This window comes from Apaloderma vittatum, unplaced genomic scaffold, assembly GCF_000703405.1.
Source record: "Apaloderma vittatum isolate BGI_N311 unplaced genomic scaffold, ASM70340v1 scaffold167, whole genome shotgun sequence".
NCBI classification, from domain to species: Eukaryota; Metazoa; Chordata; class Aves; order Trogoniformes; family Trogonidae; genus Apaloderma; species Apaloderma vittatum.
This window is the reverse complement of record NW_009725471.1, coordinates 4,729-15,239: the sequence shown is the minus strand read 5'-3', so window position 1 is coordinate 15,239 and position 10,511 is coordinate 4,729. Positions and strand designations below refer to the sequence as shown.

At 45.8% G+C, this 10,511-nt stretch overlaps 1 protein-coding gene across 1 annotated transcript in view; it reads left to right on the top strand.

Moving 5' to 3' along the window:
* CASR (calcium-sensing receptor) overlaps positions 1-10,511 on the top strand; it is a 44,789-nt gene that overhangs the window by 33,173 nt on the left and 1,105 nt on the right. The window contains exons 4-6 of the mRNA XM_009872898.1: positions 2,535-2,765; positions 6,228-6,351; positions 10,156-10,511. The exon at positions 10,156-10,511 is cut by the window's right edge and continues 750 nt beyond it. Of these exons, the coding sequence (XP_009871200.1) occupies positions 2,535-2,765; positions 6,228-6,351; positions 10,156-10,511 (711 nt within the window). The remainder of the gene's footprint in view (positions 1-2,534; positions 2,766-6,227; positions 6,352-10,155) is intronic.

Genomic DNA, 10,511 nt, shown 5'->3' with positions numbered 1-10,511 from the left:
AAACAATTCCAGGGATGGAGTATCCACAGCCTCCCTGGGCAACCTGTTCCAGTGCCTCACCACCTTCAGGGTAAAGAAATTCTTCCTTATATCTAGTCTAAACCTACTCTCTTGCTGCTTCCACTCATTACACCTTGTCCTATCACTACAGGCTCTTGTAAAAAGTCCCTCCCAAGCCTTCTTATAGGCCCCCTTCAGGTACTGGAAGGCCACTATAAAATCTCCCTAGAGTCTTCTTTTTTCCAGGCTGAACAAGCCCAACTCTCTCAGCCTGTTCTCACAGGAGAGGTGTTCCTGCCCTCTGACCATCTTGGTAACCCTCCTTGGACTCACTCCAACAGCTCCATGTCTTTCTGATGTTGGGGGTTCCAGAGCTGGATGCAGTATTCAAGGCAGGGTCTCACAAGGGCAGAGCAGAGGGACAGAATCACCTCGCTTGACCTGCTGGTCACATCTCTTGATGCAGCCCAGGATACAGTTGGCTTTCTGGGCCGCAAACGCACACTGTTGACTCATGTTGATCTTAGCATGCACCAACACGCCCAAATCCTTCTTTCCTGCTCTCAATCCACTCATTGCCCAGCCTGTATCTGTGCTTTGGATTGCCTCTACCCAAGTAGGACCTTACACTTGGCCTTGTTAAACTTCATGAGGTTGGCCTGGGCCCACCTCTCAAGCCTGTCAAGGTCCCTCTGGATGGCATCCTCTCCCTCCAGCACCATAGAACTTTGTGTCGTTGGCAAACTTACTGAGGGTGCAACTCGATGCCACTGTCCATGTAGCAAACAAAGATGTTAAATAGTACCGCTCACAGTACTGATCCCTGCGGGACACCACTTATTACTGTTCTCCACTTGGACATTGAGCTATTGACTGCAACTCTTTGAGTGCGATCTTCCATCCAGTTCCTTATCCACCAAATGGTCCATCCATCAAAGCCATGTCTTTCCAACTTGGAGACCAGGATGTTGTGTGGGACAGTGTCAAAGGTCTTGCACAAGTCCAGGTAGATGACATCAATTTTCCTGCTCTTATGCACCAACACTGTAACCCCATCATAGAAGGCCACCAGATTTGTCAGGCATGATTTTCCCTTGGTAAAGACATATTCGTTGCCACCAATCACCTCCACATTTTCCATGTGCCATAGCAGAGCCTTCAGAAGGATCTACTCCATGATCTTGCCAGGCACAGAGGTGAGACTGACTGGTCTGTAGTAGTCTGGGTCTCCCTTTTCTTACTTTTTGAAAATTGGGGTGATGTTTCCCCTTTTCCAGTCAGTGAGTACTTTACCAGACTGCCATGACTTCTCAAATATGATGGAAAGCAGGCTAGCAACTTCATTTGCCAATTCCCTCAGGACTTCATCAGGTCCCATGGAATTGTACACCTTCAGGTGCTTTAAATGGTCTCAGACCTGATCTTCACTTAGAGTGGACAGATTTTCCTTTTCCCAATCCCCGCCTTTGGCTTCTACAACTTGGACAATGCAGCTAGAGCCCTTGCCAGTGAAGACTGAGGCAAAGAAGTCATTGAGAACCTCCACCTTTTCCATATCCTTCATGACCACCTCTCCTGTTCCCTTCCAGAGAGGGTCCACATCTTCCCTATCCTTCCTTTTATCACTGATATGCCTATAAAAGTTTTTCTTGTTACCCTTGATGTCCCTGGCTAGATTTAATTCTATCTGGGTTTTAGCTTTCCTAACCTGATCCCTGGCTGCTTGGGCCATTTTCTTGTATTCTTCTTTCATGCTCCAGTTTCTTTCATTTACCTGCCAGGCTATCTAGATCATGAATTTTGCAACTGCAGTTGTCCCTGGAATTAACAGCTCTTGTCCACAGCATATCACAGTTTAAGGCATGAGGTGAAAATTACAGGAGTCAACAGAGAGAATGTGATTACTTGAAACTACACAACCAGAGATAAGAGCCAAAAAAAAAGTGGTATGAAATCTCCAGGCCTGCCATGTGGCGAGCAAGCTTGATTTGCTGTTTTTCACTGAAGTGCACTGAGCTTAAGGTTTTTCAATCAAAAGTCAAGTTTGAATTGTTTCTCGAGCATTGCCATTTCTGAGTGATTGATCATTCAGAGCTGAGCGATGCCAACTGAGAGTATTTATGCAGAGTGGTTGCAAGAGCAGGGTGAGAGGGATGTGTGGGAGACTGAAACACTTCAGTGGCTGCTGCCACTTCTCTGCCCCTGACAAAGAGCTATGGGCTTGCAGGAGTGGCTTAAAGGCACTGAAGAGGAATGCTAAATGGCTGATGGGGTAGCAACCAGTAAATGTTACAGGTGGGTGCTGACCGCTCTGATGGCCATGATACCTTGTGCTGTCTAAGGGGCTTGTAGAGGGTCTCTGTGTGTGCGCAATGTTTAGGAGAGGAACTCTGCTACTTCTGTGATTGATTGATTCTTAAGAGATTAAGGGCTGTAGTACAGAGATTATTTCCAGTTCTGTCCCCCTAGCAGATGTGTGCTGTGGTTAGCATGTGACATGCGAGCATTCACAGTGTCTCTCTATCTCTTTCTAGGTTCTCAAGCACCTGCGACACTTAAATTTCACTAATAATATGGGGGAGCAAGTGGACTTTGATGAGTTTGGAGACCTCGTAGGGAATTACTCAATAATCAATTGGCATCTTTCTCCGGAGGATGGTTCAGTCGTCTTTGAAGAGGTTGGGCACTACAATGTTTATGCCAAGAAAGGGGAGAGGCTCTTTATCAATGAAAACAAGATCCTGTGGAGTGGATTCTCTAAGGAGGTAAGTGCTTGAATCCCCACAGCAACATTTCCCAAGTTTCTGCAAGCTGCAATTTGAACTAACCCTGCACCCTTCATATTACTGCTCCATGTCTCATTAAAAGATCCTCTCATCTTGCTGTACACATCTCTGCCATAGTCTTTCACAGCCTTATTACATGCTTCTGGAAATAACAGGCAGCTGCTTCTCCTCTATTATACATTTAATGAGTGTAAGTGTTAGCAGGTTAAATAAATGCCCAAGTAGATAACTTGGAAGTTTGCAGTGCTTTTTCCACAAGGATGAGAAATTCATTGCACAAGGTTGTTTACTGGTACATTACTACATGAATTCGTTACTGGTTGTTGACTAGGTCAAGTTTTCCTGAGCTGAGTAGTTTCATTGCTGAAAACAACCACTTCTTCCGCTCCCAGTACCTCTGTATCAAGAAGCGTCTTTTCCTGCTCCTAGTTAAACTCACGACTCTTTCTGCTGGCTTTACCCTCCAAGTTCCTGACCCTGGCCTTGCAAACCAAACAGAAGAAGCCCTGCCAACCTGCACAGGTTAACTTGGACACAATGTTCAAATAGTGGGAGATGCTGATATCTGCTGCCTTGTTTTTAATCTACTAGAAGGTGCTTGTGTAGTCTTAAAAGTACGTGATGTAGCCATTGACTTTAGATAGGCCTGAGTCCTTCTCCACGTTCTTGCATATGTTAGATCTTTTCAGCATAACTCCATTGTCACCAGCAGCCAGAGCTGTGTCTCCCCTGTGTGATGACAACGCCTGGACAGAAACCCCAGAGGGCTCCTGGAGGGGGTACAGAGCAGGCATCTGGCTTGTGGCCTGGGAGGTGACACAGGGAGCATTAGCTTAGAAATCTCACTGCCAGGCCCTGCTGCAATGTTTAGATGTGTTAAATCAGCACCTGATTAATGAACAAGGCAATTCACTTCCAGGTGATTATTCACGTTGGCTGACAGATCAGGTAACTGCTTCTGCAGGAGCTACACTTACCTCATATATTTACACCATCAGTTAAGCCTTGCCTTTGTTCCAGAGATGCCAGCTTCATTTACAGTTTAAATCCAGAGCTCTCAGAAGGAGGCATGGGTCAGGCAGAGCACATTACTACAGAAATACTGAGCTTGGGCTTTTCTAAGCCCAGCTAGAGTCTCTGAGCACAAACTACAAGTGGAATTAAAAAAACCGCTGATACTCTAACCCCTCCTTCTGATCCTTGCAAATGCAACTGGTATTTTTTCCAACAGCTAGGATTTAATCGGGTTTTTTTACTTAAACTGATGGATAGTGCCGTGCAATATTTATCTCCATTTTCTGTCCTAAACTGTTAAAAAAATGCAAGTGGATGTTACTGAGTGTCATGCCAGAGCATGTATATTGTGTGCCAGTGGTGGGGTTTGCAATCTCTATGTCTGCTGCAGCCTTTTTTCTCAGTTCATAGATTTTGAATTGCTTTCACATAAAAAGGCTCTTTTCAAAGCAAGTAGGCCAGTACTTCACTCACTGAAGTCTTCTTGCCTCTGTCATCCTCAAAAAAAATTATTAAAGGTAGTTAATTTTAACACAGGAACTTCAGCATTGGCCAGGCTTGCAAGGGGCAAAGTTAAAGACTAGGTAAGGTAGACTCGTTCTGGGAGACCTTGATGAAATTCCCCACAGAATACCTAAGAAGGCAGCCAAAGCAATCTCAGAAGTACTAGCAATTCATCTTTGAAAAATGTGGAGGATGGGTGATGTCTCAAAGGATTAGAGGAGGGTAATCGTAATACTTGTTTTTAAAAGCAGATATAGGAGAGCCGAGAGAATTACACACAACTGAGCTGAGCTTCAGTAACATAAAATACTTGATAAAAAATGTTATTAAACAATTTACAAACACTTAGAGGATAATAAACTGATAAGAAAAAGCTAACATGAATTTGTCAAGATGTAGTCACACCAAACCAATTTAATTTTCCTCCTTGGAAACTCGATCAGCTTAGTAGATAACGGGGCAGCAGTCCATGACTTCAGTCGGGCCTTTCGTTCAGCCCTGTTCAAAATCATCAGTGGCAGCCTGGAGAAAGACAGTCCAGACTGATGAAGTCCTCTTGCTGGATGCCCTCGCCTATTAAAAGAATGTCCCAAGCAATACATGTTAATAGTGAAGAGCGCTTCAAGTGGGGAGCTGCAGGGATTTGCCCTGGATATGTGTCTGTCCAATGAATTAAGCAATCACAATTAACAACTTAGAAACAGTCTTCCCAAACTGTGCTGCAACTGTACTTCAGAGTGAAAGGCAATGGCAACTGTTCTCAGCTGCAGGTGAATACCTGAGCCACCAAATGTGCACCTCCACATAGGAGTTGCCAGTACCAACGGCTTGCTTGCTCTCTGGCTGAGCTCAGTGCCTGCATGCAGGCAATTTCCAAACCATACCCCGGGTTTGCTGCCTAAGTGCATCCACACAGGAGGTTCCTGGAGATCAGCAGGTTAGAGGCACTGGGGCAAATTAGCAGCAAACTTCCAAAGAGGTGAATGGAGGCTTTCAACCAGAACAGCTCTTAAGGATGTACAGACCACAGTACTTTGCTCACAGTGAAAATCGTTGGTTTAACTCACCTGAGCTGGGAAAGCCATATTCTGCATCAGCTCTCTTTCCTCAGTTTAGTTGAGTAAAGGTGAGCTCCACCTCAGGTTGTGCTTGTGAATAAAGAAAGCCCAGGTTTCCACTGATTATGGCTGAACTCCTTGTTGTCACCGTGCAATAGGCATGCAGTGAGCATACCCATGCAACCACTTGACAATTCCCAGGTGGGCTCCCATATGGCATACATGCACGGCCAGCAAGTGACACAGCTCATCATTTGCAGCAGCAGAACTCTGGAAGCCTTTGGATCTGCATATAGCTGCTGATTTGCATCTTTGGATTTGCATCTTTGGATGCTCAGTGTTCTGAAAACGGGGCCTTTTGTATGAAAACTCCTCTTACACTCCCCTGATAATTTACCTTTTTTTGTTTCTGGATTCGAGAGGGTCTTCAGGGGAGCAGGAGGAATTCATTAGCAGTCACTATGTGATATATCAGCGGTCAGAGCATATCATCTCCAAGGCTGGCTCAAATTCCTGCCAGTAGAGATTGTCTTTTCTTTTAACCATCTAATGACTGTTTTCTGGTACGTATATCATGGGTGACGTACCAGTTCACAGTACCCAGAACACAGTAGAGATTATAAAGATCTGCTGATCTTCCCTACCATCCCTTGATGTGTTCTTTTAAACAAATACCACTGCAGTGGGTTGGGGGAGGACTATTGTGAAAAATGCATCTGTTCTGTGGAGCGAAGAGCTGAGCTTCTGAGGCTCTCCATCCAGCATGCTGGTCAAGCAATAACACAAGAAGCCCAAGGTCCTGGTATAGAAAGGCTGTGTGTGAGGCACTGCCACCATTAACCTTCCTTGGACTCTTTTCTTGCAGGTTCCTTTCTCTAACTGCAGCAGAGACTGCCTCCCCGGCACGAGGAAAGGCATTATTGAGGGAGAGCCCACATGCTGCTTCGAGTGCGTGGACTGCCCCGACGGGGAGTACAGTGATGAAACAGGTAATGCCCACACATCTTCTTTGGGGTTTGCAGAGGACCATGTGAGCCCCCAGGGCACCACCTGCCCATTGTGCTGGAATCGCTTCCCTTCAGCACTGAGCTGGAGGCTGCGTTGCCAGGGGGGCTTTACAGAAAGTCTGGAGGGTCATCTTCTGAGAAGGTTATGGGATCCGAGTCCTGTGGTTCTCAGGTCCTGTCTTCTGCTAAGCCTGCTTGTCCCTTCTGCTCTGAGTTCGGAAAACTAGGGCAGAGAACTTGAAAAAGGTCTTGAATATATCAGGAGCTTCTCAGGCAACCACAAGCAAACTCCATTGCACTGTAGCAATAGCTTTTGTTCCTCTAAAAGCCTGGAGGAAGGAGACACTCCTTATCATAATCCAAAATTCTCTAGTTATCTGTCCACTTTTCCTCATGTCAGGGTTTTATTTAATGCTTTACAATGAAATAATGTCCATTCCATACCTGACTTCACAAGCAGAGAGAGATATTTCCCCTTACGGAGTCACCAACCACAGCTTTTGTTGAGCACTGGCACTGCAAGAGACCACAATCCCTAGGTCCTATCAAACACCCATGGACATCTTTTTTCTTGGTTTCAATGGGAGTTTGGATTGAGCTGCTTAAGTCCTGCAGTGGAAAGAAAAGATAACCTCAGCTTTAGAGATGGCTGGGGAATTCTGAATTTCCAACACCATTAGTGCTCCTTCAGTGCTGGGCATCCCCAGGGTGATGAAGGCAAGTAAATCCTTTCAGAACAGCAGTCCCCTCCACACCGCAGGGAGCTCAGGGTCTCCTCACACCCTCCTCGGCAACACTGGGCCCAACACACGCTGCAGACATTGCCTGAGATGAAAATTTCAGTCAGCTGCATGCAAGTCTGAACATTTGTTCTCCTTTGAGATAGTCTAATTTGCACCCTATTAGACAGGAATTACACATTTTTAGCATGACTATGTAGTATTAGAGTATACCTGGGAGTAGGGTTTTCAGGTTAAATAGAAGAAATTCTGGTCATGTGTAAAAGGGGCTTTTTGGTGTTTTTAGCAGGATTTTGTGAGCTGGCACTGGTATGCTGGTGAAATTTGTGGTGCTGAGGGGATGACTGCTTTCTGACTCCACAGTTTCCTGTTGCTATTTCAGCTGACAGTAATGCTCTTTATGTCCTGTGCTTGCCAGTTTTATAGGCTTTGAGAGTGGTTTTGCAACCAGTCTCATCTAGCTCAAACAGTGATACTACCAAAAGAGACAATCTGTCGCATCCTCTCCCAGCTGTTTGCTCCCACCCTTTGTCTGGGAGCAGTGCTAGGACACATGTGACCACAGAGCGAGTTGGATCAGATCTCTGGTCCTCCTGAAAACAAGCTCTTGGCAGGTTGACTTTCCAGCAAGAACGAGAAGCTGCATGACCTCTAGTGCTGACACAAAGACGGGGCAGGAATGAACAGCCTTGGAGGAGGAAGGGACATCTGGTTTGCTCCCTTCAGTGGCAGCACGGTCTGTAATTCAGCTCAGGACAACAGTGAAAGCGCATCTTTAAGGCTCAGTGCTAAATAGCTGTCCCTGCCTCTAGTAGAGGCAGTTGAGCTCCCTAACGTTTCAAGTTAGCTCTGCCTTACCTGCAGTTTGCAATAGGCCTCCAGAAAAAGAAATACGTTGAGCTCCCTAACGTTTCAAGTTAGCTCTGTCTTACCTGCAGTTTGCAATAGGCCTCCAGGTAAAAGGTACAAGAAAAAGAAATATGATTGGTTGAAGGGATGTAAATTAAATGACATGTGGTGACAGAAGCTTCTGACTGAGCTCTTGCATTGAGTGCAAGTTTTTCACATGAACAGCTCAGGTGAGACAACCAGTCATTAGGAAAGCAGTGTCATGTATCAGGTCATGGCTGCTCCCTCCAACCACCCCTCCAGAATAACAGAGCTTGAAATCCTCTGACCTCATTAACTGGGCATTCATGACTGTCTCATTAGCATTAAGCTCATCTCTCGAAGCTATGCTCTGAGTCTGTCTGTGCCTGGGTGCAAAGCTCAGAGGGAGGTTGCTGCTAAAGTTGTTTTCTGAACGTTTGTTCCCCGAATTCATTGCAGCCCATTGCTATCCCGCTGGGGTCCCAAAGGCCGAGGTAGGTTGTGACTTCCAACTCACTGCTCTCAGCTCCCTTCCACAGTCTTCAAGGGAGTCATGACCCTCCCTGCTGGAGCACAAGACCCATTTGTGTCAAAGAAGAAGAGCGGAAGCAGCAGGTCCTTGCCTTTTGGTCGTGGCAGCCACTGGAGACACATGTTGCCATCCCAGTAGGCACAACTGGTTTTGTGTAGACGAAAGAGATGGAGGCATCAATTCTCCCTTTGCAAGTATCAGCAGGATGCTTTGCTGAGTGTGGGGAGAGTGGTATTGTTAAGATGTACCTTTCCCCTAATGTTCCAACGTGAAATGGGAATGTGCTGGGAGTCAAGGGCACTCCTGCCTTCAGGGAAGAGCAATTTAAACTCTTCTAAGACTCCCCTCTGTGGAATATGAAATAGGCTGTCAAAGCACTTAAGGAGGCAAGCACGTTTTTAATTTTCTCTGTAATAGAGACAGGCAGGATGTTTCAAATGATGATAAAAGCATGAGAGGTATGAAGACAGACAGATGTAGATGATAAAAATGAAGGAACAAGAGAGAGGGACAGAGCCTGTTGTAACAGCAGATAGCAATCAAAATTCGGAAAGTTTTTGGAAAGACATTTTTTAAGCTAGAACTAAGCATGCTTTGTTATTTTGCTATATAGCCTGTGGGAGGCTGGTTCTTTCAGTGTAAAACACTCTGAGACACCAAGTGTCAAAGGTTAGGGCTAGGCTGGCATTACACAGATGATAGCTGTTTTCTAAAAACCCGTTTCTCTCCCTAAAGGAGAAGGGAAACGGAATAAGGCAGAGAGGATTATGGATTGGAAAAGAAAATTAAAACAGCTTTAATGAAACCATAGAGGTACTAAGAAGAAAACAATGAAATATATACGAATATATACAAAACCAGTATTGAACCCAAACACCCCCCCCACCCATGGCAATCACCACTGATGCTGCAGAGCAGGCAGGCACAAGGGAAGTCCCAGGCTGTATTCAGCAGCAGGTGAATTAGGAGCTGGATTTGGGAACTGGATTCAGGAACTCACGAACTGATGGCAGAAGAAGAGAGGGAGACCTCCTCATGCACCAGCCGCTGAAGAAGAGGGCTTAACCCTTGTGATCCCTCAGCTTTACACTTAATAAGACATACATGGAATGGAATGGAATGGAATGGAATGGAATGGAATGGAATGGAACAGAATACTTTGTTGGTCAGGTTTCGGCCACCTGTCCTGTCCACTCTTCCCCGGAGGTGTGACATATTACTTCCTTGTGACCTGTTTACTTCCCAGCATCCCCAACATGTTACACAAGATTTAGTAGTGACCTTGATTACTACTGGGGCAAATACAAGCGAGGGCCTATCTGCATCCCAATCCCAGGCAGTAACTATAAACATCAGGCATTATCACTTGTAGCAGCAGACACTGTCTGCAAAACCTTGCCGCTAACTTCAGAAAGCGCAGCCTCTTAGAAGAGACTGATCTGAAAAGTAAAACCACTGAACAGAATAGGTTCTGTTTAGTTCAAACCAGGACACCAACATATGATTCTGGGCACCTGCGGGCACCTGAAGGGAATATCTCATGTATTTAATGTGAAGGATGGTGTGTAGCTGCCATATATGTCATCCCACATTTCAGTCTCTCATTCTGACAAACCTTCCTTCTCTCTGTCACTTCTTTTTCAGATGCAAGTGCCTGTGACAAGTGCCCTGAGGATTACTGGTCCAATGAAAACCACACATCCTGCATCCCCAAACAGATAGAGTTTCTGTCCTGGACTGAGCCCTTTGGGATCGCTCTGACTCTCTTCGCTGTGCTGGGAATTTTCCTGACTTCTTTTGTCCTGGGAGTCTTCACCAAATTTCGCAACACGCCCATCGTCAAAGCCACAAACCGGGAGCTCTCCTACCTCCTCCTCTTCTCCTTGCTCTGCTGCTTCTCCAGCTCATTGTTCTTCATTGGTGAGCCCCAGAACTGGACTTGCCGACTGCGGCAGCCAGCTTTTGGCATCAGTTTTGTCCTCTGCATCTCCTGCATCCTG